Source organism: Pan paniscus, chromosome 6 (assembly GCF_029289425.2).
Source record: "Pan paniscus chromosome 6, NHGRI_mPanPan1-v2.0_pri, whole genome shotgun sequence".
In the NCBI taxonomy this organism is placed as follows: Eukaryota; Metazoa; Chordata; class Mammalia; order Primates; family Hominidae; genus Pan; species Pan paniscus.
In genome coordinates this window covers 113244678-113270939 of record NC_073255.2, presented here as the reverse complement: position 1 = coordinate 113270939, position 26262 = coordinate 113244678, and the positions used below count along the sequence as shown (strand labels likewise).

General features: G+C 36.7%; 1 protein-coding gene across 2 annotated transcripts in view; it reads left to right on the top strand.

Annotated features, from left to right (window-relative positions):
* PON2 (paraoxonase 2) overlaps positions 1-23786 on the top strand; it is a 30323-nt gene extending 6537 nt beyond the window's left edge. The window contains exons 2-9 of one of the 2 annotated variants that reach the window (XM_003809710.6): positions 4026-4096; positions 12349-12404; positions 16170-16335; positions 16904-16994; positions 18550-18750; positions 21582-21663; positions 22403-22531; positions 23157-23786. In XM_003809710.6, coding sequence (XP_003809758.2) covers positions 4026-4096; positions 12349-12404; positions 16170-16335; positions 16904-16994; positions 18550-18750; positions 21582-21663; positions 22403-22531; positions 23157-23315 — 955 coding nt within the window. In that variant the 3' untranslated portion in view covers positions 23316-23786. Of the gene's footprint in view, positions 1-4025; positions 4097-12348; positions 12405-16169; positions 16336-16867; positions 16995-18549; positions 18751-21581; positions 21664-22402; positions 22532-23156 lie in introns of both variants that reach the window. The other variant, XM_003809709.6, reaches the window with a different exon arrangement.
* Positions 23787-26262: the final 2476 nt, after the last annotated feature.

Genomic DNA, 26262 nt, shown 5'->3' with positions numbered 1-26262 from the left:
TAGGTAAATGTCTAACAGCAGATATTTTGAAGTTGCAATGAATGTAAATGGCACTTTGAGCTATCTACAACTGAAATGCGATAGAAAAGTATCTATAATTTCTATTAGTGACAGTCACAAATACTACTAATAGTATTGTGGTTTGTTGCTTATACTCATCATCAAAGGAAATACTCAATTTGAGTTAAAGGTTTAAATAAAGATGTATTTTTTCCCCATCCAAGTTCATGGATCCCTGAATTCTACCCATGGATTCCTTGGTCACTGGACTCCATAGGGGTCACTTGGGGAATGATTGTGACACCAATGAAGGAAGCCAGCGGATACTGTTTGCTGTATTATACCTACCATAGGCTTGTGATGAGGAAATAATAAAATAAATAACTGTAATGAAAAAGAAAAGAAAGGAAAACAAAAGGAAACTAAAACAGAGAAGGCAAATAGCTTTCCTTTTGAGTGTCAATTTTAACAGACTCCCTGTGGTTGCGAAACAATGTGTCTGAGGCTGGCTCTGGGTTAGAGGGAGAGTGCTGTTATTGATTAGCAATTCCTGCATGACAGCAGAGTGGCAACAGCCATGCATGTCTGACCTGGCACAGTCATAAGCATGTTATAGACATAAAGTGTTAGGGAACAAATAGGCTCTAGCAAAAGTAAAGAGTGTTCCTCCTCTCATATCATCACTTATATGTGTTTATACCATTTATGTTGTATTTTTTACATGAATACTTTTAGGTTTATTAATCTAATCCAAAAAGGTTTGTATAGCTTTCTCTATATTAAGAGAAATATGTGTATTTCTTAAATACACAAAGTTCTTAAATCTGATGCCAGCGAGGATTGCTTCCAGCCACAAGTAACATATATCAGATTAATAGTAGTTCATTCAAAGAGGGATTTATTTTCCTCACATGAAAAACAACTCTGTGGGTGACCCAATATAGAGCTTGTTCATTGAGCCAGTGATTATATCAAGGAACTGGGTTCTTCATATATTTTCATTCTTTGATCTCTCCCTATTGACTTTATAGCTGTATCTTTCTCAAGGATGCAGAATGGCTGCCGCAGTCTCAAACACTGCGTGTGTGTTCAAATCATGAAGAAAGGAGATTGAGTGATGCCAGCTAGCTCTCTTCTCGTGACTCTCCTTTGTATCTAGAACACAGTGTCTTTCCCCAAAACCTGGGTCATACACCTCAATACAGGGGAGTCTGGGAAAGCAAATGTTTGCTTTGCCCACCACTACAATGAAATGACAAGAGAGAAAGAAAGGGGGTTGGGCATGGCGTTAATTTTGTCAGCCGCTAGGGTCTGCCACCCAGAAAACAGAAGTCCACTAACAAGCAGGGAACTGATTGTTCTGCCAGGGAAAAAGTCTGGCAGTTTCCTACTGAAGAAATTTGGAAGTCTTGATGGTCCAGGAAGGATAAAGGCAAAACCTTCATTTTCTTTTATCAAAAAGGAAAGCCAAGAAAAAAATTAGTTAAGTAGAAGTTATGCACAACCCTCATGTAACTCTTCCATGTTAATAGCAGGTAGGCTGCATATGAAAACATATTATACAAGAAAACTAGTTGATGAAGATTGCCCTATTTAGCATCAATTACTTATGCAAACCTAAGTTGACTCTGAAACAGGAACCCCATATTAAACTTTTCAAACACATCAGAATATGTTACTTTGAACAGATTTTATTTAATCCAAAGAGATTATCTTTGAAAAAGGTAGATGGTAAACATCGTTATCCCTATTTTTGTTTAGTCAAATAGGCACAGTAGTAAGTTGTGTAAAATTGACATCCAAACCAATGCATGATACTAAAACTTGGTGTACAAACAGCGGTTATGACCTATTGCTTTGTATTTGCATCTGTTTCTGGAGTCATATAACATTAGTAGAATCTTGGAGGTGTTTTAGGCTCATCCTTATTTTATCCATAAAGAAGACTGACACCTATAGAGATTAACTGACCTGCCAAGGGTCATGGCAGTTTCACTGCTAAGACAAGAACACAGATCCCTTTACTTCTTTCTGAGAAAAGTACAAAGTAGTTTAAAGCAAAAGCTTCCCTGCTTCCAGCACTTCTGGCTAAGTTGCGCCGTGGGAAAATTGTTTTGTCTGATTCAGTTTTCTCATCTTTAAAACTGGAATAATGCTACCTAATTTACAGGGTTGTTTGAAGAATTAAATGAATGCATGGAGGTAAATCACTTAGAACAGCGGTAAATTATACTTTTTTATTATTTATTTCCTTTGACCACCCACAATTATCATCAGTGTCATCCTCATCATCACAATTAAGATTACTACCACATTAGGCTACATAAACTTTTTTTTTCGCTCTCTCTTTGTTTTATAATTTCAATTTTATTTTAGATTCAAGGGGTACATGTGCAGGTTTTACATGGGTATATTGTCTGATGCTGAGGTTTGGGGAACAACTGATGCCATCACCCAGGTAGTGAGTATAGTACCCTATAGTTTTTCAGCCCTTGTCCACTCCCTTCCCTTCCCCTTCTAGTGGTCCCCAGTGTCTACCATCGTCATCTTTATGTCCATGTGCACCATTGTTTAGCTCCCAGTTAAAGTGAGAACATGCAGTATTTGGTTTTCTAGCTTATTTTTCCTCTCTTAAATCACTTCTGTGACACGTAGGCCATGAGATTTATTGTATTTTTTAATGCTTTATTTAAAAATTTGTATTATTTAATACATTTAATGCATTATTTTTTATTATATTTAAATATTGATTTATTTGTACTTTTTGCCTTCTTGCTATATTGTTTCAAAAAATGTAACATTATTTGAGTTACATGATTTCAAATACATACTGATTAACATTTTAATTAGAAACTTTATGTATGATATGAATTGCCAAAATGTGTAGTTGGTACAACCTATGAGTCGTTCTGGGTTATCTAGAAGAAACTGGTAGCCTGCCCCATACTCTAGAAGCCTTCCCCAGTGTCTAGACCTCAGAAGCTGTCAGGAATATGCACAGGAGAAGGACACCTGGCAAATAGCTATTTCGTCTCTTAAATGTATGGTATGTGGGAACCACCGAAAAATGTAAAGTTTCTACAAGGTGCTATTTTTATTATTTATGGCTCTAGAGAACAGAGAAGGTGAAAAATGTGAGAGAGAAGGGAAAGCCAATAGTATGTGGCCTTCAAAACAAAAGATCCCACAGATATTGTCCCAAACTGCTTCCTGGCCCTCTAGAGTGGAGAGGGAGGGGGAAGACATCCTATTAGAGTTCAACATTCTCTTATTATTTCCTTCTTTTAATTTTCTGGGTATACAACAGCAAATAGTTTTGCTAAAGTAGTTACATAACTAGTTGGTGTTCTCCAACCTTCCTATTCCAATACATACTGTCATGGATGGGTACACTAAAATCTCAGAATTCACTGCTATATCACTCATCCATGTAACCAAAAACCACTTGTACCCCCAAAAGCTATTGAAATAAGATAAATAAATTCTTATTTAAAAAAATACTGTCATAGGGATGCTACCTTCTTTTCTTTTTTGTTAGTAACTACTTGTGGGATGTCTTTGGTGTGTCAGGCTCTGAGCAATGCCATTTTCTCTTGGCTTCTTTGCAGTCTCTGTGTGAGGCTTACAGTCATTTTTCACGTTTGACTCTTCAGAAGGAAGACAGGGCTTCTGGTTCTACATCTGGAACTCTTTTCCCACAACACCAACACTGAGAAATGTGACATGGTGCTGTGTTTACATTTGCATAGGAACTTGCATTATAAGTTTTATTTGTTGAGTTATTGGCTTTTTTTTTTAATAACCCACATCAGTATATAGAATTTTGTAATAGGCATTTTTGTTTTAACTTCATTTCTGGTGCAGTTTTATTTTCCTACCCTTGTTTTTCTATTTTCTCTTTCATCTGCTTTAGACTTAAACTGTGTTTTATGTATTGCTGTAAGCCTCTTTAAACCCTTTCTAAAACAAAGCAGGGAATAATAAACAAATAGTTTTTTGTTTTTTGTTTTTTTTCTTTGTAACAGAAATCGACTTAAAGCCTCCAGAGAAGTAGAATCTGTAGACCTTCCACACTGCCACCTGATTAAAGGAATTGGTATGTATATGAAAATGCTTGTTGGGCACATTGCATTTTTTGGCCATTAACATTAAAACACTCATTAATGGCATTTTAGCATGAAATTACTGCTTTTCAGTGGATAAATCACATTAGATCAACAAAAACCTCTTTGGTCAACCTCTTGATCTCATGAACCCTGTATTTATTCTTCTTTCCTACCCTCACTGTAAATTATTCTTTTTTGTGTGTAATTCTATGTTTAGCATTTGATTTCTTGCTTGTTTTGTGACTTCTCTGAACTATTTTTGTTGCGTCTGTATTGTTTGTCAGGTATGGCCGCTGCAGTCTGTGTTCTGTGAGCCTTGTGGTCAGCTAGTGAAGGAAGCTTTATGTAGGCAGTGACAGCATTTACCCTGCTCACTACTCTATAACTAGGATCTGATCTTATGGCTAACACGTAACTGACCAATATGGTTTGATTGTGTCCCCACCCAAATCTCATCTTGAATTGTAGTTCCCATAATCCCCATGTGTTTTGGGAGGCACCCAATGAGAGGTCATTGAATCATGAGGTGGTTACCCTGTGCTGCTGTTCTCGTGATAGTGAGTGAGTTCTCATGAGATCTGATGGTTTTATAAGGGCTTTTCCTTTTGCTCGGCACTTCTTGCTGCCGCCATGTGAAGAAGGGTGTGTTTTCTTCCCCTTCCACCAAGATTGTAAGTTTCCTGAGGCCTCCCCAACCACACGGAACAGTGAGTCAATTAAACCTCTTTCCTTTATAAATTACCCGGTCTCAGGTATGTCTTTATTAGCAGCCTGAGAACGGACTGATGTACCGGCACTTCACAATATGTATTGTAAAAACTTGTTTTTATTTTATCTTCTAAGCTATGACTGCAGAGGGGGAGTCTCCCTCTTCCCTTGACTTTATGTAGGATGTATTGTGGAGTCTGAGTCTTTGAGTAGGGGTTCCTAAGAGCAAGCCCCAATTTTGCTATAGATAAGGAGGGATCTGTCCAGATTCTTCTCCAGCACTGAGGGTCTCTCTGGTGTGTTTGCAGTTTTTCTCCAAGGTAGAGTCTGTGTCTTGCTGTCTTTTACCCTTTATCATCTACTAAGTACATGTCCCTAGTACATAATAGACTAGTAGTTAGTAACTATTGTTAAATTATCAATGAACAATAAATATTGGCTTTCCTTTTTTTTAATTTTTAATTTTTTTTTTTTTTGAGAGGTGGCCTCACTTTGTCACCCAGGCCAGAATGCAGTAGCGCAATCTTGGCTCACTGCAGCCCTGATCTCCTGGGCTCAAGCGATCCTCCCGCCTCATCCTCCCAGGTAGCTGAGACTACAGGCACATGCCACCACTCATGGCTAGTTTTTTATTTTTGTAGAGACAGGGTCTTGTTATGTTGTCCAGGCTGGTCTTGAACTCCTGGCCTCAAGCAGTCCTCCCAACTTGGTCTCTCAAAGTGCTGGGATTGCAGGCATGAGGCACTGAGCCCAGCCAATATTGGCTTTCCTTAGATATGGTTCATGGTATGATTAGAAACAAAAAGAATTAGCAGTCAAAACACCTAGTTTCTAGTTCTATTCTGCCACAATGTAACCTTAGGCAAAGTTGGTTTTTGTATTTGTCACCTATAATGATGAGTTTGTGATTAGACTAATGGTTTTTAGACTTTAAAAAGCCTGGGACCATTTATTTATAATCTTACTCTGAGAGCCACAGTGTGGAAATAACTAGACTGTCATTGAGTCACTTCTAGTCCTTTACAACAACATCCTTCTCTAGAGGTAGGAGAGACAATTTAATATTTTGTTTTACTCTTTAGAAATTAAAACTCAGGTTACATGGAAATGTTCTCTTCTCTGAATAGGTAACATTGTTAAACAAGTTTTGAGTGTCCTTCCATCTTTTTCTTTTTATGAATACTCCTGTACATAATTTTTAAAAACATAAATGAGGTCAAATTATGCATAATATTTCAAAACTAGCTTTTTGTACTTAATACTAGGTTTTGGAAACTTATGTTTGTACATAGAGTTACCTTTTCTTCACAACTGCACAGTATTTTTTGTGCAAAGTTCATATAAACAGTGTATGTGCAAACAATATAGAAAGATATAAAATGGAAAGTAAATAAAAATAAAAATCTCTCATCAAACTCTTCATCACCCCCAACAGAAATAACCCCAAAGATAAAGCTTCCTTTTTTATCTTTCCTGATAGTTTCAGTGCATTTGCAAACAAATATATTGACTCTTTTTTTCACAAATAGAATTTTAGTGTAAATATTTCACAACCTTCTTCATTCCTAAAACAGTGTGAGCAGCTTTCCACATCAGCATATATAGTTACTTTGTTCTTTTTAATATTTTCACATTCCATGATTTATTTAACCATTCCCCTTTTAATGTACATTTGGGTTGTTACAGTTTTTTGCAACTATGAACAAATCAGTGAACATCATTGCTGTTGAGTTTGTGTGTCTGTAGAATACATCCTTAACAGTGGGATTGTTGTTCCCTTAGAATATGTGTTTAGAGTTTTGACAGTCATTGCTAAATTGCTCTCAATTTGGCAACAGTAATAAACTCAGTACCTCATAGTTGTAACCACATTCACTCCAGACAGAGTTCTCAGCACTCTTTTAGTAAAAATAAACCATCAGTTGACAGTGCCACCTTCAGAGTTTCTCTACAAATACCTTGCTTGCCTCCCTTTCTTTTTTTCTTCTTTTAAATCGGCTTCCTCAGGTTGATCTGCCTCTCATTCCTTAGGCATCTGTTTCCTATGTGTTCTTTCTCCTTTTTTTCATTGATACTTTTGTATTTCCCCAGTTCTACCTCCCCTCCCCTAGACTGGTTGGCTGTCCTAGAATTTCCCTTCTTTCTTTCAATTGCCCAAACACTTAGTGGGAGGAGGCAAACTCATATCAAATAGCAGATTGACTGCATCTGTGCTGGATGATGCAGACAGTTCAAGAGTCCCAAGTAACTTAGCAGCTTCATCTTGCCTTCCAGCTGCAATCAAGAAGAGCCCTCTCAGAACTGGTCACTCAGCAAAAGCCAGATGGCATTAGTAAAAGATGTTGGGCAAGGGTGGGAGTTTGGGCCAGTGATCTCTTAGGTTACTTTTGCTGCTGAGTTAATAATTGTCACATTATTAAACAGCCCTTGGCCCTGGGAAATCCACCTTCTGTGAATACAAGTCTCAGAGTAGACAATAGGGCACAACCAGCCATGTTACATGACAGACTGCCAAGTGCATTCCTCTTACAACTCACTGGGATGGAGCGCTCCTCAGAGAAAAACAAGCCCAGCAACATTTGTATTCTGAACAGGCATCTGTCTATGTTTGTGACCTTTATGTTGTGATGTGTGTGAGCTGCTGTCTGGAATTGGAAAGAATGAGGAAATATGTCACCTATGGCCCCTCTTGTGAAGTGTTAAATGCCTCTGAGGCACTTCAAAAGGCAACAGAGCGGAGAGGATGAGTGATTAGAAGCACATTTGGGATACATTTTTAGATCTAATTAGAATTGTGCTTTTTTTTTTCTTTTTTGCTTTTGCCCTGTGGTTAGCACACACCATATGAACGTTTGTCGAATGCTATGTTAGTGATGCATAATGGTTAATAATAACTTTTGGTTATATATCTTTAACAACAGTTGCTTATTCACAGGTCTTTGATAAGAAGAAATAACAATGTGCTGGACACACATTTCTATACAGGCAAAAGTGACTTTTTATGATAGAGAGGGCTGTTTCTTATTTTCTGTTTTGAAAACAGTAGTAGCTATGCACTTGAGGCCAACTAATCCCTCTAAGAGGTGAACCTTCCTTCCCCCTTGCCCTTGATTCCCATCAACACACACATACATATGCACACACTACAGTGCTTCAGTCACCATCACTGGAAGTGAACTATGTGCAACTTTTGGGTGCTTTATATATATCATATCATATTGTGTCTGTTTTAATAAATCATAGTTATTGACTACATATCATACAGGATGTGTGCCTTCTGTGGGTCAGAAAGTAAGTTCACTATTTAGTCCTTTTCAAAAATTCCTTCCCGATCTATCTTATAGACAGAAACTAAGCTTTTATACACCCAAGATTTGGCAGATTAACATCTGCATATTAAAATGTCAAGAGCTAGTTAACTTTATTTGAGGCTTAAAAGTTAAAAAATCTGATTTTCTAAATGTCTGGCCTTCAAAATTTGAATGGACTGTCTTTCTCAAGATAACTAACAATTTTATGCACTTGGCAGTCAAGACCTTTACAATAACTGCTGCTTGGGAGATTGAGGGGAAAAAAGCATTAAAGTTTGTGGCCCTTACAATCAAGTACTTTACAGTCTACTGATGGGAGAAAAGGAAAACAAAACAAAACAAAACAAAAAACCACTGTGAGATATAGATATGTCTTTTCTTTCTCTAGCAGATAAGTACCTGAGGCTCAAGGAGGTTAAGCAACTTTTGCAAATTCACTTTCCAATATAGTGTCTTTTCCCAGGGTGACTAATGTATATACTTGATGAGTGAACCAGAAAAGTAGGAAATAATATGTTACATATGGGATGCTCTATTGGGTATAGTAAAGGATGCGTTGCTGTTATAAAATTATAGTCACTTAGAAAAGAGATGTTTATTTTTATTTTTCTCTCATCAGTCTTAAGGTAAGTGAATGGCCTAGGGTAGTTAGGTGACTGTGTTCCATACGGTCATTCAGGGGCAAATGCTGATGAAGCAACACAGCTGTCTTCATCTAAGACTAGAACTCTGCTTGTTGCCATTTCCCAGCAGGAAGGGGTTGAAAGAAAATTTATGTAGATTTTTTTTCTACCCAGTAGTTGCATATATATTGTATTCTCACATCCTATTGACCCAAACTTAGACATATGGCCACATCTGTCAGCCAGAAAGGGTGGGCAATGTTATCTATAGCTATGTTGCTACGTGCCTATTGCTAAAAAGGCTAAAAAGGAAGAAGGGGAACATGGATGCTGGTGAACACTTGGCCACCTCTGACACAGATAATTGCTAAAGTAATAAGAAGAGATGGAAATTACATGTGCTAAGCTAGGAGACTTTCTAAAGAAAGGGTTTGTCATGCTACGCTGTGCCATTCATGTGTTTTTGCTCATGCTGTTCCTTGTGCCTGGAAATTCTCCCCCTAATTCCCCTGAGCAGTGGATGCAATGGATACCCTCCCCAGATCCCCCCCAACTTCCCTGAGTGTTGGCTACCAAAAGCTCTGAGTGCACACAGGGAGCTAAGTCCTCCTGCCCACAGGCAATAATGGACTGACAGGGGGTAGATTAAAAGAAATAAGAGACACATCAATCAATTGAAATGTGTGGGACCTTACCTGGACTCTGAATTAAACAAACTGTAATTTTTTAAAGCTACACCTTTTAAACATGATTGGCTATTTGAACACTAACTAGATATTTGATGATATTGAGGAATTATTGTGAATTTTTAGTGTAATAATATTGTGGTTTGTATAAATATATTTAGGGATAATATGATGTCTGAGATTTGCTTTAAAATAACACAGGATGAGGATAAGTGGTAGGACTGCAAGGGAAACAAGACTGGCCATGAGCTGATAACTGTTGAAGGTGGGTACTGGGTATATAAGGGCTCATCACACCATTCTCTTGATTTGTGTCTATTTCCCATAATAAAAAGTTTAAAGAGAGAGAACCGATGAAGGGGAGGGAGAGAGTCAAGCACACAATAAGAGTGACAAACAGTGCCAAATCAGCCCACAGTATTAAGTTTTCACATATTTACATAAATATCACCTGGAATGCAATATTGAAATTAATGTATATCACTAGAATAAAAAAAGTAAAGATTTAATAAATTTGTTTTGAAATAAAATAAGTTGAAATACGAAAAAGACAGAAAAGGTTTTGAAAGAGGTTTTAAAGAAAAGTGCAGGATATTCATTGGTAAAGATGTTGGTGAGAGGCTTGGAAGCAAAACTTCAGGGGAAAAAGACAACATATGGAATTGACCACAGTTGAATTTACAAGTGAAGTGGCTTTACAGAGGAATCAGGGGATGTTTCTGAGAGAGGAAATTCATTAAATTCTAACTTGAATATTTTCTGTTTGCCTTTAAGTCAGAGCAAAGGCTTTGAGTCCCAGCTTCCCAGTTTGTGACCTTGAGCAATTGCTTAACTTTTCCAAAGCCTCCAATAGTCTTCACTCTAAAATAAAAGATAATCATACTGCCTCTTAGTGTTATGAAATCATATGAGATATTGTATGCAGGGTATTTACAAGGAGCCTGGTACTTGGTGTACCTAATGTATGTTAGTTATTATTATTAAATTAGAGGAGCAAAAATTTCTCTAGCATTGACTGCTCTTGACATAATCACACCGAAGAGGGGATATGCGATGATAAAACCTTCCTGCAGTAGTGGCTATAGAAATGATGACGGGGAGAAGATCTGGAAAATATTCCAAAGAAGGCTACAGATAGATACATTTTTTCCATTGGAATTAGGCAATGGAGTTAAACAGAAGTTACAATATGGTTGAAATAAATGTATTTTTTTTAAAAAAAGATTTCTCTTTCCTTAATTATTAAAAAATATACAATTTTGTAGAAAATTTTAAACAAAGTATAAAGAAAAAATAAAAATCATTCATAATCCTATCAAAGAAGCATTGTTAATTTTTTCTATATATCTTCTTTTTCCATGTGTGTAAGCATTGTATACTTGGAAATTAAATTTTCTAAAATAATTTTCAGGAAAAACAAATTTTAATTAATTGAGCTTCTACTAAATAGGACTGAAAAGCAAAACCTGGACTAGAATTCTCTCTCTCGGTGTGTGTGTCTGTGTGTGTGTGTGTGTGTGTGTGTGTGTACATGTGTATGTGCTGTGTATACATGTGTATGTGGTGTAGCGTTCCCCTGATTCTTAACTTATTACCAGTGGACAACCACCGTGGAACTAGAGTCTAGTCATTCTTAACCTTTTTGGGGGAATCACAGTCTCTTTTTTGAATCTGATGAAAATCAAGGACCGTTTTTACAGAAACGTTCTCATCTGTGCATACATGAGACATTTTGCACTGCATAGAATTTCCGAGGGTTCACAGATACTTTGAAGCCCAAAAGTGATCCACAGACCCCAGATTGAGAACTCCTCCACTATGCCATGCTTAAGCTTATCTCTGTGTATCTTCTTTCTGAGGAGCAGGCAGATGGGTCATCTTTACAATGTGAAGTTCTTGGCATTTTTATTTTATTTTGTTTTTCTGCACTACGATGGAGCAAGCAACACTGGAGGCAACTGGCTAAATGCAAACTCATGAAGCAAGACCAAAATGGCTGGATAGATAGATGCTGTTTGGTTTTGACAACCTAGAAATAACCTTGAAGAAATCCTATGGAGAAGTCTTAAAGAGGAAGATTGGATTTTGTAGACTCAAAGAATGTGTCATGGTTTGGCTTAATCTAAGCCATTTTTATTCTTCTTTTCTTGTGTTTGGGTCTATTATCTGTCTGTAGAATTTATACAGTGAGACTGCTGGGGAAAGTCTTATGTCTAATTATTTGCTGTGCTGTGTGGAGTGTGCTGCAGACAGTCAATAAACAATCAATAGTAATTGTAGCCTGCCTCAGAGACAGGAGTTAGAAACTTCAACTGGCTTAGGTGCATGGTATTTTTCATTAATTTTCTTCTGCTAGTTTTTTTCTCTAATTTAAAGCCTAAATTTAAAGATTAAATAGAAAAGCTTTCTTTGCTTATGAGCACAAGTAGGCACTGTTTTTAAAAGAAGGAATATATAATCCCAGGTGTTTTACCTCTGTTAATGAGAAAGATGTCTGTTTGCTTCAGATTGAATGAGCAAAGAAGAGGACAAGGATATTTGCATGGTTAAATGCCTATGAGCCCTTCCTTCAGAAAGTAATATTCCCCTGATGTCAATTACTTTTATACGGACATCTGGATGTTTATCATGAGAGTGTACAGATGTCAACTTTTTCAGTATTATAGCTGGAAATGTGGTGATAACTTGACTTTGATTTGAGTAAACATAAAATATCTAACATTTAAAGTCAGAAGTTCACTTCAGGAAGGGGTTTAAACTGACATTTATTAAAAAGAATGGTTCCTTGGAAAAAACATCAGAACCATCCCTAAAGATACAGTCACTCTGATAAAGTAAACAGAGTCCCAGTTATGCTCTGTGTAACAAATAACAGAACTTGAACATGACATTTATCTGTTCCTTAAACTTACAGAAGCTGGCTCTGAAGATATTGACATACTTCCCAATGGTCTGGCTTTTTTTAGTGTGGTGAGTGTCTTCTTCCTTCCCCAAATTCAGCAGAGGAGATACAAGGGTATTTGATGAGGGCTGCAGAACAGTAAGTTGCTTTTAAAATTCATTTTCCAAAATGCATTCTGAAGAAAAGAGAGGTCAAACAAGATCTTGGAAAACTTCCTCCAGCTTTTCTAAATGTAGAGATGAAGACTCTTTGCCCATTGAGATAGTGTTCTTTATTTCCCCATTGCATTGCACTAAAATATTCCAATGCAGTCTGTGTTTTGTTTTGTTTTTTCTTTTTTAATTTTTTTTATTTTTTGAGACGGAGTCTTGTTCTGGTTGCCCCGGCTGGAGTGCAGTGGCATGATCTCAGCTTACTGCAACCTCCGCCTCCCGGGTTCAAGCAATTCTTTTGCCTCAGCCTCCCGAGTAGCTGGGATTACAGGCGCCCGCCACCATGCCCGGCTAATTTTTGTATTTTTAGTAGAGATGGGGTTTTGCCGTGTTGGCCAGGCTGGTCTCAAACTCCTGACCTCAGGTGATCGCCTGCCTCAGCCTCCCAAAGTGCTGGCATTACGGGAGTGAGCCACCACGCCCAGCGCAATCTGTGTTTTAAATGTGCATTATTAAAAGGGATATTTGAGGTCTTACTGTGGATACTCAATACTAACATTATACTATTTTAAATACAGCATCTACTCATCTTTCTATTACTATTCAACTTGAAGCAAATATTCTTGCCATTATTATTTATTTTCAAATATTATACCAACCTTGCCCTTTTGCTTTCTTTCTTTTTTCCCCTGAATAGCCAATCATAAGTGGAAAGTCATTGAGTTTATTTACACCCTTCATTTTGCCTTGATTCTTGTAAGCTGAAAAACAATATCCTTTCTGGGTATACAATAGAAAGACTTTAAAAACAATTGGCTTGTGAATATTGTTGTGAATATTGTTGAAACTAGCTTGTAACAATGTCCATTCTAATTGGAAATCCAGATAAGGGGACAGATGAGGAGGTTCTGACCACCTACCTCCCTGGCTTGGGCAGACATAGGAGTTCTTGGCATCTTCATAGGTCCAGTTTTTCTGGAGGAAGAAGTAACCAACTCTGACACCTGACTGTAATTATTCCATTTCCTCTCAACATCCATTATTTTCAGGCTCTGAGACTCAAGAGGGATGTGAAATACTGGGAGATACTTAGAAGGGAGTCACCACACTAATAAAATAGTTGTTAGACTTATGAGAAAGGTGAGAGAACTCAGCTTGGAGTAGAATGAGAATTAGAACACTCTTCAGGTTCCTGATGGTTTTTATGTGGAAGACAGTGAGCAGCTGGTTATTACCACTGAGGCAATAAAGAGATACTGTGGGCTTTAGCAGAAACACCAGTATATATATTTAGTTTTTAAAATAAGGTTTTAAAAGGAATGTTTTATTTAATTGCCTACACAGAATGAATAAAGTGATATTTATAGTAGGACTCTGGGTTTGTTGAGGAGCACATGCTTGCACATGTGTGGCTTAGGAAAAACCACTGGGACCACTAGTCTAAAATATTCATAAGTAAAGATGCAAACATTCTGAATAAAGTAGAAGGCAGTTGCATTGATTTTTTTATTTGTTTGTTTATTTGTGTTTTTTGTTGTTGTTTTGCAAGGATGTGTTCTTGGAGATTTTTATAATCTAGAATTCACCTATTTCAAGATTTCTCTCCAGCCCCCATAGTAATAAATCTGAAGTAGGAGGGATGAGGTCTCCAAACACATAAATCTACAGCCATTTTAGCTTGGGGGCATGTTATAGTTACAAAGATCTTATACCCATATCAATAGAACTTTTTCTGCTTTTTTTCTGTTACCCTCCTTTGTTCATTTGACTTTTTTTAAAATTTAGAAACATTCCCAGTTTGCTGCTGTTTTTCATTTACTTGGCATTGTCTCTAATAAAACCTAGAGTGTACTCTCTTCTAAATAAAGAGGTCCTACATTGTGGAGGTTGTTCATTCTTCTTCCTAGCATTTTAGCTCATCTAACCCAACCTATTTTACAGTTATGAGTTGAGGGTCACCTCAAAACTAATGTCACACTTCATGAAGAATTGGATGACATAGAATAAAATATAAAAAATGTAAACAATGTGAGTGTGCTTAACACCACTGAACTGTACACTTAAAAATGGTGAAAGTGATAAATGTTATATGTATTTTATCACAATTAAAAATAAATTTTTAAAAAGAGAAAAAATACTTAAATAAATAAGGAGTGCGAACATAACCATGACTAGTTATCACCATCTGATAGTGCTTCCTTTGCATGTAAATCATGCTTTTGTTTTGGGGACATTCATAAAGGATAGGGATTAACTGAAGTGGCACTGCCATGTAACAATAGCATAATTCCAGTTTGTTCTACTTACCAGGCCTGCCCTCCATGAAAATATACAATTGTAGATAATCTTTTTTAATTGGAGAGATTTCCTCTTATGTCCAATTTTATACATAAAGTAAGACTTTTTTATTGTGTGCCTAAATTTGTGTAAATATGACTGCATCGTATTTGTAAACTGAATTAGGTAGTGCATTCACATAAAATTTAACATCACCAAGAAGGCTTTACCTTAAGAATGTAATGATGAATCACCATTTTAGATAGACTGATAGGTAATTTATTAACTGATTTAAAAGAGAAAAGACCTATATCATCTCAGTGAGTACCAAAAAAGCATTTAATAAAATTCAATACTCATTCCTAAAGTTCCAAGCAAACTAGAAAGATAAGGAAAATTCCCACAAAACTACAGCAAACATCATTCTTGATGGTGAAGCATTGGCTGCATTTGCATTAATGCTCAGAACAGGAAGAAAATACCCAACACCACAACCATCAGTAATCTACTGGAGTTCTTAGTAATTCAGTAAAACGAGAAAAAGAAATGTGAGATAGAAAAGAAAAAGACAAAACTGTCATTAGAGAAGCAGGGACTGGCTCAATTGCCCAGGCTGATGTGCAGTAGTGCAATCATAGCTCACTGCAGCCTGAACTCCTAAACTCCTGTGCTCAAGAGGTCCTTCCACCTCAGCCTTCCGAGCAGCTAGGACTACAAGTGCTCACCATAACACTCAGCTAATTTTTTTTTTTTTTTTTTTTTTTTTGTAGAGACAGAGTCTTGCTATGTTGCCCAGGCTGGTCTCAAACTGCTGGCCTCAAGCAGTCCTCCCACGTCAGCCTCCCAAAGTGCTGGAATTATAGGCATGAGCCACCAGGCCTGACCTAAAGCTGTAGTAATTTAAAAAGTGTTATATTGGCACAGGACTAGACATGAGACATTAAAAGAACAAAACAGAGAGTCCCTAAATAGACCAATATGTAAATGTCAGAGATCTAGCACATGATAAAGGTGATATTTTGAATCAGTGGGAGAAGGATGGACTGTATGCCAGGCACTGTTCCAGGCACTGGGATCTAGCAGTGAACAAATTTCCACAGTCAGTATGTAGATGTCACTTTTCTCCACCCTCAGCTCTCCCTGGAATCATCTAGTCCACCAACCTTCTGATTACTCTCTGAAGAGAATAAATCCCTGATCTTCTTTTCAGTTATTTTCAGGCTTTCAGTATTCCACCTCCCCGTTATTATTTTTTCTGTTATCTTTTCTCTGTTTTTTGAGTTTTTGTGGCTTTATGCCACTACTTTAACCACAATCTCTATTTATCCTTCATGTACAGTTCCCATGTTAGTCCATAAAAATACTTAAGCTTTTGTATTTAACATTTTTCACCGTTTTGGAAAGGGTCTAAAATTCCCAGGACTCCACAGCTTTGCACCAGATAAGCCTGGAGGAATACTAATGATGGATCTAAAAGAAGAAAAACCAAGGGCACGGGAATTAAGAATCAGCCGTGGGTTTGATTTGGCCTCATTCAATCCACATGGCATCAGCACTTTCATAGACAACGGTAAGAGCCAATGGGCTACCAACATTTAGTAATGTGTGATGGTTCACAAATGACTGTGAAAAATAGATTCGGATCATATTTATAGGAAGAGAAGAACAATTAACTCATGAGTGATTTCTGTATTCTTCATTACAAAGAACTTGTTCATTTGCCTCTTCAGCTGGCAGTAAGTTATGCTACATTTTGAAATTCCTAACAGGTAACACCTGAAAGAATGTTTAGATTTCATAATCTTTTCATATACCTACGATCATCACATTTAAAAAAGAACTGTATTTTTGAATTAAAGTAGAAACAGATTATGCATGAATTCTGTATATGGAGTAGGAAACACTTTCTTAAAGGTCAGGGAACCAATGATCAGAAATAACACCAGACGGACAGCAATAGGAAAGACAGAGAATGATCTGTTAGGTCGTCTAACAGCTTATACATTCAACCTTTCCTTGCCTGTGGTATTTAAATGTCAGTGCCTGCCCAGAGGTCCCGTAGTTATGTCTTGTAAATTAACTCTGTTCTTTCAATTCTTTAGATGACACAGTTTATCTCTTTGTTGTAAACCACCCAGAATTCAAGAATACAGTGGAAATTTTTAAATTTGAAGAAGCAGAAAATTCTCTGTTGCATCTGAAAACAGTCAAACATGAGCTTCTTCCAAGGTACTTCCTCATTTTGTTCCTTCTCTAATTTATCCCCAGCATTTGCAAACAATCCCTATGGTGGGTTGTCCTGTCATCTTTTATAAGCGCTAATGTATATATTAGCTAATATGTAAGAGCTAAAGAGCTTATATTTCCTTATTTATAAATGTGTGTGTATAGTTTCCTTATAAACCAGGGCAAGCATGGCATATGAAAGTTGATGTCACTCATTATACTATTCACTGTTCTATGCGGACTCCTTTGAGAAATGATGAAGTGCCCGACTACAGGGTGATACTCTTCAGGCCCATCTTGAGGGTAGAAGGCAAACCCTAACATTTTTTCCTGCTGTCACCCTCCATCTTAGATGACTCATCACCCAGATGAGTGTCTTGCCAAGGAAGAATGGCCTGTTTTTTATTGGGTTTGTATGCTTTGCATGGGACTTTATACCAATCGCTTTCATAGGGTTAGTGATGGTTGCATGCTAGTAATCCCACAGAATTAGAGCCACTCAAGTTGAGAGTGAGTCATTACACTTCAAGAACATAAAGCTGGTTGAAAATGTGGCTAAAAGAGAATCATGTGTACCCCCACCCCCAATTCAGTGTGTATTAGCCTACTGCTTCTTTTAGTTTAAACTTGATGAATATTTTTAATTTCTAATGAAATTTCATTTCTAATGAAATTAAAAACATTGCCTATCTAGGGCCTATCTATGCCTATCTAGGGCATAAGCATGTAACTTCCAATCATTCCTTCCAAAAATGCACTTGATAAAAAAAAAATAGGAGCATAAATACCATCCAAGCATTGTGGTGCTCTTTCAGAAAAATGAGACCTACCTTCCCTGTAGCTCTATATTTTTCATTTAGCAAAGAATAAAGCAGCTCTTTCAGAAATTTTTGCATAGAGTAATTGGAATTTAAATTTAATAACACCCTCACCTAACTGGTCTTAAAATGAAATTGTTTTTAGCATATAAATCTCTCACCTGAAGCATTGTACTATGGCAATTTTATCATCCATCTCTCTGCAAGTGTTTATCGAGTGCCTGTTCATTCTCGGCATGTCAGCTTTGTGAAGCAGGTAGAAATTGAACAGTCAACCTTAGTTTGACTAATAACTAAGCCAGGGAAATTAGAAAAATCCAGGAACTGAGTAAATGGAAGCTAGGTAAATGTTACTGACTGCCTAACCAGCTCACCAGCCAATCAGGCTCTCTCCAGCTCTGTACTGTGGACAGCTCTGTCCTTATGTATAATTGTTAAACCCTACATTTCTTGCTGTCAAAAAACATGCCCTGATGGCACTAAGTTCTTTCTTCTCTTATGGTAATCCTGCCATAATTGCTAAATGACCTGTGTTCAGATTACCTGGTACCATACAAAATTGTTCTCTGGCAACAATATTATAGTATATTGTATATGACTATAGTCGTGATTTTTAGCTCGTCTTTCCCTCTTACCAAAAATTTAAAGCACATGTTGCATAAATCTTATGAGTACTTAATATTTAATATGGAGACCAACAGGCCTTTTATTTCCTCTCACATGCTATTTTTCTTTTTCAGTGTGAATGATATCACAGCTGTTGGACCGGCACATTTCTATGCCACAAATGACCACTACTTCTCTGATCCTTTCTTAAAGTATTTAGAAACATACTTGAACTTACACTGGGCAAATGTTGTTTACTACAGTCCAAATGAAGTTAAAGTGGTAGCAGAAGGATTTGATTCAGCAAATGGGATCAATATTTCACCTGATGATAAGTACGGCGCCTTATAGAATATCTTCATTTTTCTTCAGTTGTGGTGCTGGCCAAATTCTTTACTTTGCTTTCTTTGTCAATGTGAAAATAGTTTTCTTGACATTTATGGTATATTATACATATAATATATAGATACACTATATATATAATTATATATATTTTGTATATATATTTACATATACTTAGTCACATGTATTTATATGCAAATACAATACCATATTTAAGTAAACTATATAATACAGTAATATATATGTATTTATATATAATATATAAAGTTTGGAATACATCATTGTCAAATTTAATTTTATAAATATAAATTTTAAAGTGTGATCATACTGATGCATACATATTGAAGTATCAGGTATTTCCTTTTAAATAAATGTATTATTTTTATTGGCTATACATTATTCCATTATAAGGATGATCTTAAACTAATTTAACCAATTCTCTATTGATGGATATGTGTATAGGGGTGGGGAGTTCTACATAAAAAATATTTTATACTTCTTATTTACCATGGAATTTTAAACAAGTATTTTTTTTAAAGAAAAAGTCCCTAGGAGAGTGTTTTTTGTTTTGTTTTGTTTTTTGGAGATGGAGTCTCACTCCATCGCCCAGGCTGGAGTGCAATGGCATGATCTCAGCTCACCTCAACCTCCGCCTCCTGGGTTCAAGTGATTCTCCTGCCTCAGCCTCCCAAGTAGCTGGGATTATAGGCATGCGCCACCATGCTTGGCTAATTTTGTATTTTTAGTAGAGATGAGGTTTCTCCATGTTGGTCAGGCTAGTCTTGAACCTCCGACCTCAGGTGATCCGCCCACCTCAGCCTCCCAAAGTGCTGGGATTACAGGCATAAGCCACCACACCTGGCTCTAAGAGAGTATTATAACATAATGGTTAAACTTGCAGATTTTGGACTCATACAGGCCTGGGTTCAAATCCCACCCAGGGCACTGGCTAAATGGTTCTATGAGCTACTTTTCTGTAGAACAGACCCCTAGAAATAGAACTATTTGCTCAAACAGTGTGATTCTTTTAAATGTTAACTTTAATAGATATTGCCAAATTGTCCTCCAGAATTATCTCATTATTTTTATATGCACAACCACAACCTATAAGAGAAGATATTAAATTCTTGATAGCTTTCTTATCTACTGCCTCAGCACACTGAAAAATTTAAACTACTACAAATACAACATAAAATAAATTTGGCACTCCTTGACAACTAAATGCCCTTATTTTTGTAATCCAATTTCTTCTCCTTTCTTGTTGACTATAGAAAAAGAATGTAGAATCATTTAATTTAAATTGTCTCTAACTGACCTGATCCAACCTCTGCAGCCAAATCTGTTTTTCACTCTTATATTTCCATTATGAGAGTCAAACTTTCCAATCACCCAAGCTAACAAAAAAATAACAATAATGAAAAGGGAGAATCAGCTTTTACTCCTCTTTCACCATTCCTATCCAGCCTGTAGGCAGGTCCTGTTGGTTCTACCTGTGCCTCCTTCCTCTACCCCCAAACTCCTTTCCCTTTGAGTGAGACCTGCCTAGTTTAGGTTGTCATCCTCTCTGACTAGCATATGAGACTTTCTTCCAATTTGTTTTCTGTCTACTTGGATTTTTTTCACTCTTGCCAATTTTGTCTATCTCTATTAGCCTTGAAGGGCTCCCCAAAGAGGGAACTCTGTCTTCCTCACCTTTGACTCCTTATGCCAGTACAGTGCCAGGCACAAAGCAAATGCTCAGGAATTGTGGAACAGAACTGACCATTTGTTGCCACTTTATTATTCTAAGATTTCAGTGGAATCCAATGCTTATCAAATCAAGGCAGGGTAAAGGGTTGGACTTTGTTTAACAGGCCACCTCCAACCTCCCTTTTCTACTATTTCCATGCTTTCTATGCTTTAGACAAAGAACTCATTGTTTTAAACATTCCTTCCTCTTCTTGCTCCTGTGATTCTGCTCTTGTGCTTGCTTCTGCCTGGGAAGTGCCTCCTCCGTCCTCATCTCCTCAAATCTCATCTCTCTTTACATAGCCACTGCAGATGCCCCTTCCTTGGTGAGCCTTTCTGTGTCCTCGGAAGTTAGCTATTTCTAGACCTGAACTATTTCTCATGCTTATTAGGTGTTTAATGTGTACAAACCAGTGAGATTGTTCCAACACACTATAAACTTTCAAGGAGAGAGGCTGTGTCTTCTTCATGTTTATATCTGCTACAACACTGAGTTCATGGCTTTTCACACATAATTGCTCAACAGAGCAGGTGCCATGGAACAGTCAATTCAATGAGTAAAATTACCTCAAAATAGTCCGTTAATTCACTCACCTTTGACGTAGACAGATTATTCTGAATTGATACTTATCTCTTACTCTTAAAATTCGCTATGTATTAATAAATATTTTATTGAATATTAAGGAATGATTACTATTTTAATAAGATGTTCTTTACCATATATTTCTATATGTACATGATAATTAGAAGTATCAAATTATATTGTGGAATGTAAAAGCTTTTCTTGTGAAGCCAAGCATTTGTTTTATTGTCATTTCAGTGGCAAATATGGACTTCATATTCAAAATGATGTTCTATATTATTTTTCCTTACAAGCTTTTTGAAAAACAATTTAATAATTCCATGATTGTTGTGGCACCACTGAATTGATTCTGAAAGCTTACTTTTTAAATAGAAATTGACGTTTATCAAGCATTCCTTGAGGGCCCATGATTGATTAACTTCTTGGCAGGTTATTAAGACTTATTCTTTCATACTGTATTAATGAAGCTTTATATTGGCATGGAGCTCTAACCACTGTGTCCTTTCTGCAAAGGTATATCTATGTTGCTGACATATTGGCTCATGAAATTCATGTTTTGGAAAAACACACTAATATGAATTTAACTCAGTTGAAGGTAAAATATTTATTTTTACATATAGACAGTAATCTATTATGCTTTGCAATGACATAGTTTTTCTATAAGAGTACCACACGTAGAACAAAATATGGATGCCAGTGTAGCTATTCTGGGTTTTTAAATACTCCCTACAACTAGAGAAAGCTCCTGTTTCCAGCGATCACAAGAACTGACCATGATTACATGCAGCAGCAGGTTGAGAGTGATATTCATCAGATTTAGGGCCCATTCCATGAAGTATTGATGGCAGTGGAAGAATTCCAATAAGAATTTTCACAATTGAAAATACTAATAGATGAATTCTCAAATGAAGGTTTATGCACAGTGTCAGTTCTTTCAATAATAAATGAAGGTAGAAATTGGGTTCCACACCATTATTATTTTCTTCCTACTCAACAACACATATTTTAGGTTGATTAAGAATTTCCTATCTTGCTTTGATTGAGTTCCTTGAGCTAACTGATCATTGTGCATCTTTTAAAGGAAAAGGAGTTCAGTTTGTAAGAGAGATTTTTAGAGAGACCGATTATCACCCTAACTTTCTTAATTTCAGGGAAGAAGAAAAGTGGCTCCAAACCAGTTTTTAATACATTCCTTTTAAGCAATATTGGTGTTAGAAGGTGGAAGCAGGGCGATGTGTAATTTTCTCACATGCATAGAGGCAGGAAGGTTACCTCTAAATTACTTAATCAAGTTTCTCATGTCATTTAGATATTGACAATTTCTCATTTGGAAGGTACTTGAGCTGGATACACTGGTGGATAATTTATCTATTGATCCTTCCTCGGGGGACATCTGGGTAGGCTGTCATCCTAATGGCCAGAAGCTCTTCGTGTATGACCCGAACAATCCTCCCTCGTCAGAGGTTTTTATATTTTCAGTTTTTAAAACTTAATTATTCAAGTCCTTTTGAACTAATAATACAATAAATTGTCACAGGGATGATTTGTTTAGTTATTTTAAAGCAATAATAAGCTTATGTCGTGGTTTTGTAATTGCGTTAAGCCAATAATTGGCAGAATGTTACATTGTTCAAATACTTTAAGAAAGGTAATCTTTTGATGTATTAAATTATGGTGGAAACTAGTCAAAAGGCATTTTTATAAAGACATGTGCCCTTCTTGGGTGGTATACTGGCAATTTTTAAAATATCTGATTTATTGTCAGCTCACCACATGATGTGATATTTGTTCATGTTGAAGTAGTGTGAAAGTAGGCACATTAGTATGAAAGTATTTCTATTAAAGCTGAATTGCTATAATAACACTAAATCCTGTGTTGGCATGGAATAACTAGATGGTTTTAAGAAAGTACTTTCTTTGAAGATTGGAGAAAGTACTTTAATTTAAACATTAAAAAGATTGGTAACTGCTATTTTCAACAGCATGTCCCCTTAATCAGTGTGTCATTGTGGAAAACAGGGCTTATTGATGATTGAGTGACATGCATGTACGGTGGTCTTATATTAATACTTTGTATCCCCTGAATAGGTTCTCCGCATCCAGAACATTCTATCTGAGAAGCCTACAGTGACTACAGTTTATGCCAACAATGGGTCTGTTCTCCAAGGAAGTTCTGTAGCCTCAGTGTATGATGGGAAGCTGCTCATAGGCACTTTATACCACAGAGCCTTGTATTGTGAACTCTAAATTGTACTTTTGGCATGAAAGTGCGATAACTTAACAATTAATTTTCTATGAATTGCTAATTCTGAGGGAATTTAACCAGTAACATTGACCCAGAAATGTATGGCATGTGTAGTTAATTTTATTCCAGTAAGGAATGGCCCTTTTAGTTCTTAGAGCACTTTTAACAAAAAAGGAAAATGAACAGGTTCCTTAAAATGCCAAGCAAGGGACAGAAAAGAAAGCTGCTTTCGAATAAAGTGAATACATTTTGCACAAAGTAAGCCTCACCTTTGCCTTCCAACTGCCAGAACATGGATTCCACTGAAATAGAGTGAATTATATTTCCTTAAAATGTGAGTGACCTCAGTTCTGGCACTGTGACCACTATGGCTGTTTAGAACTACTGATAATAACGTATTTTGATGTTTTGTACTTACATCTTTGTTTACCATTAAAAAGTTGGAGTTATATTAAAGACTAACTAAAATCCCAGTTTTGTCTGTGTTTAATTCTCAAGGCATATGGCTAGGAGAAATGGGAAAGCAGCTGCTTCCTTATGGAGTTTGGATAGGCAGGCATGGCCATATTAATTTCTCTTGTGGAAAGCTGAAAGTGAATGGACTCTTAATTTGAAACAACAACAACAAAAATCAATGAAATATTGCCACTCAAATTCCCAGTTCCTAAGGAGGTTTCCATCAGCTCTCTTCCTTAATGGGAGTCCACTTTAGATACAAAGAGGAAATAAGGGTTTGGACAGGAAGGTCTTGCCACCTCCTCATTGAACAGAACTGTGAACTAAAGCCAGGAGAATGAAGTCAGTTGTCCGTGACCACATGGTTAAGCAGCAGCAATGCTAGGATCAGGGCCGCGTGCCCAGCTCACAGAGGGAGAGTTTTTCTGCTCACTGTACCTCCTATAAAATCATCATAAGCCCTAGAGAGAGACTTTCATGTGTTTCTTTCCATTGTAATTTATCAAAGCACTTTACTTCACTTCTCATACTTTTTCCCTATCATCATCATGAAAATATTTGTCAGTTAATTACAATATGCCAAACAATGCACTGAAAGTATTACATTCGTTATCTTATTTAATCCTAATTGCAGCCTGGAGTAAGTATTGATATTATATCACTGTTAACATTTCACAGATATTCAGTCTATTTCTGATGCCAGAGCCTGTACCGCTAACCACTACATGATGCTACTGCCATAGAATGAACTAGTATTTTATTACTCTTTTTCCTAATGTATACAGTTTCTTCATGTTTTGTAGATATGTTTGAGTTCTGCTTTTAGATGAATCATTTAATGGATTTTAAATTTAAATTTCAGTAGTATTCTTCAATTTGGCCTGTATCCATTTGGCCTGTGTTGTTATTTATATATTTAAATAGTTTGCTACATATTGTATTGGATTTATTTCATGCTAAAATAATTCTTTTCTTTTTTGTTTACATTGTCCATGGGAAAATGCTAAGTCACAGATGAATACAGCAAGATTAAATATTGCAGACCTAGGGATCCAAATGAAGAACTAGATGTTTTAGATTTTATGAGATTATATCAGACTATCTAAAAAGCTACATTTATAAAAAGTACTGGAATACAGTAGGCATAAAACAAACTTGGTTTCTATTGCATTTATTACAAATTTTAGAACAAAACCATGCCCTTTGCAGCAACATGGATGCAGCTAGAGGTCATCCTAAGCAAATTAATGCAGGAACAGAAAACCAACTATTGCATGTCCTCACTTATAAGTGGGAGCTAAACATTGAATACACATAGACAAAAATGGGAACAACAGACACTGGGGACCACTAGACAGAAGGGAGAATGAGGCTATGGGCTGAAAAACTAACTGTTGGGTACTATGCTCATCACTTGGGTGACAGGACCATCCATATCCCAAACCTCAGCATCATGCAGTATACCCAGGTAACAACTCTACACCTGTACTCTTCCACTACCCCCTCAAAAAACACTGGGGAGTACAATTTGCTGGATCATATGGTAGAAGTATGTTTAATTTTGAAGGAAACTGCCAAACTATTCCAAGTGGCTATACTGCTTTGCATTTGCACCAAGCAGTGAATGAGAGTTCCTATTACTCCACACCCTGGCCAGCATTTGGTGTTGTCAGTATTTTGGATTATACTATTATGAAGTGGTATCTCATTTTGATTTCCAATTACCTGATGACATAAAATGTTGAACATTATTATGCTTGTTTGCTATCTGTATGTCTTCTCTGATAAGGTGCCTGTTTATACCATTGGCCCATTTAAAAAATCTTCCTTTTGTTATTGTTTTGTTTTCTTATTAAGTTTTAAGAGTGCTTTGAATATTTGGAATAACAATCTTTTGTTAGGTATGTCTCTTGCAAATATTTTCTCCCAGTCTGTTGCTTGTCTTCTCATTCTCTTGACAGTGTGTTCTGCAGAGGATATTTATTTTTAAAAACAAAATCAGGGCACCTCTATAAGATAATATAGCCACTTCAAATGATACTACAGAATATTAGCATAGACATGTACTCACAGTGTATTTTGAATAAAGCATGCAAGTATTTTTTAAAAATTTATTTGGACAAAAGTATATGTAAATTAATAAGCACATGTGTGGCCAGCCACGGTGGCTCACTCCTGTAATCCCAGCACTTTGGGAGGTTGAGGTGGGCAGATCACCTGAGGTCGGAAGTTTGAGACCAGCTTGACCAACATGGAGAAACCCCATCTCTACTAAAAATACAAAAATTAGCCGGGCGTGGTGGTGCATGCCTGTAATCCCAGCTACTCGGGAGGCTGAGGTAGGAGAATCCTTTGAACCCAGAAGGCAGAGGTAGGTTGCGGTGAGCCAAGACAACACCACTGCACTCCAGCATGGGCAACAAGAGCAAAACTCTGTCTCAAACAACAACAACAACAACAGCAAAAAAAAAAAAAAAAAAAAAGCACATATAT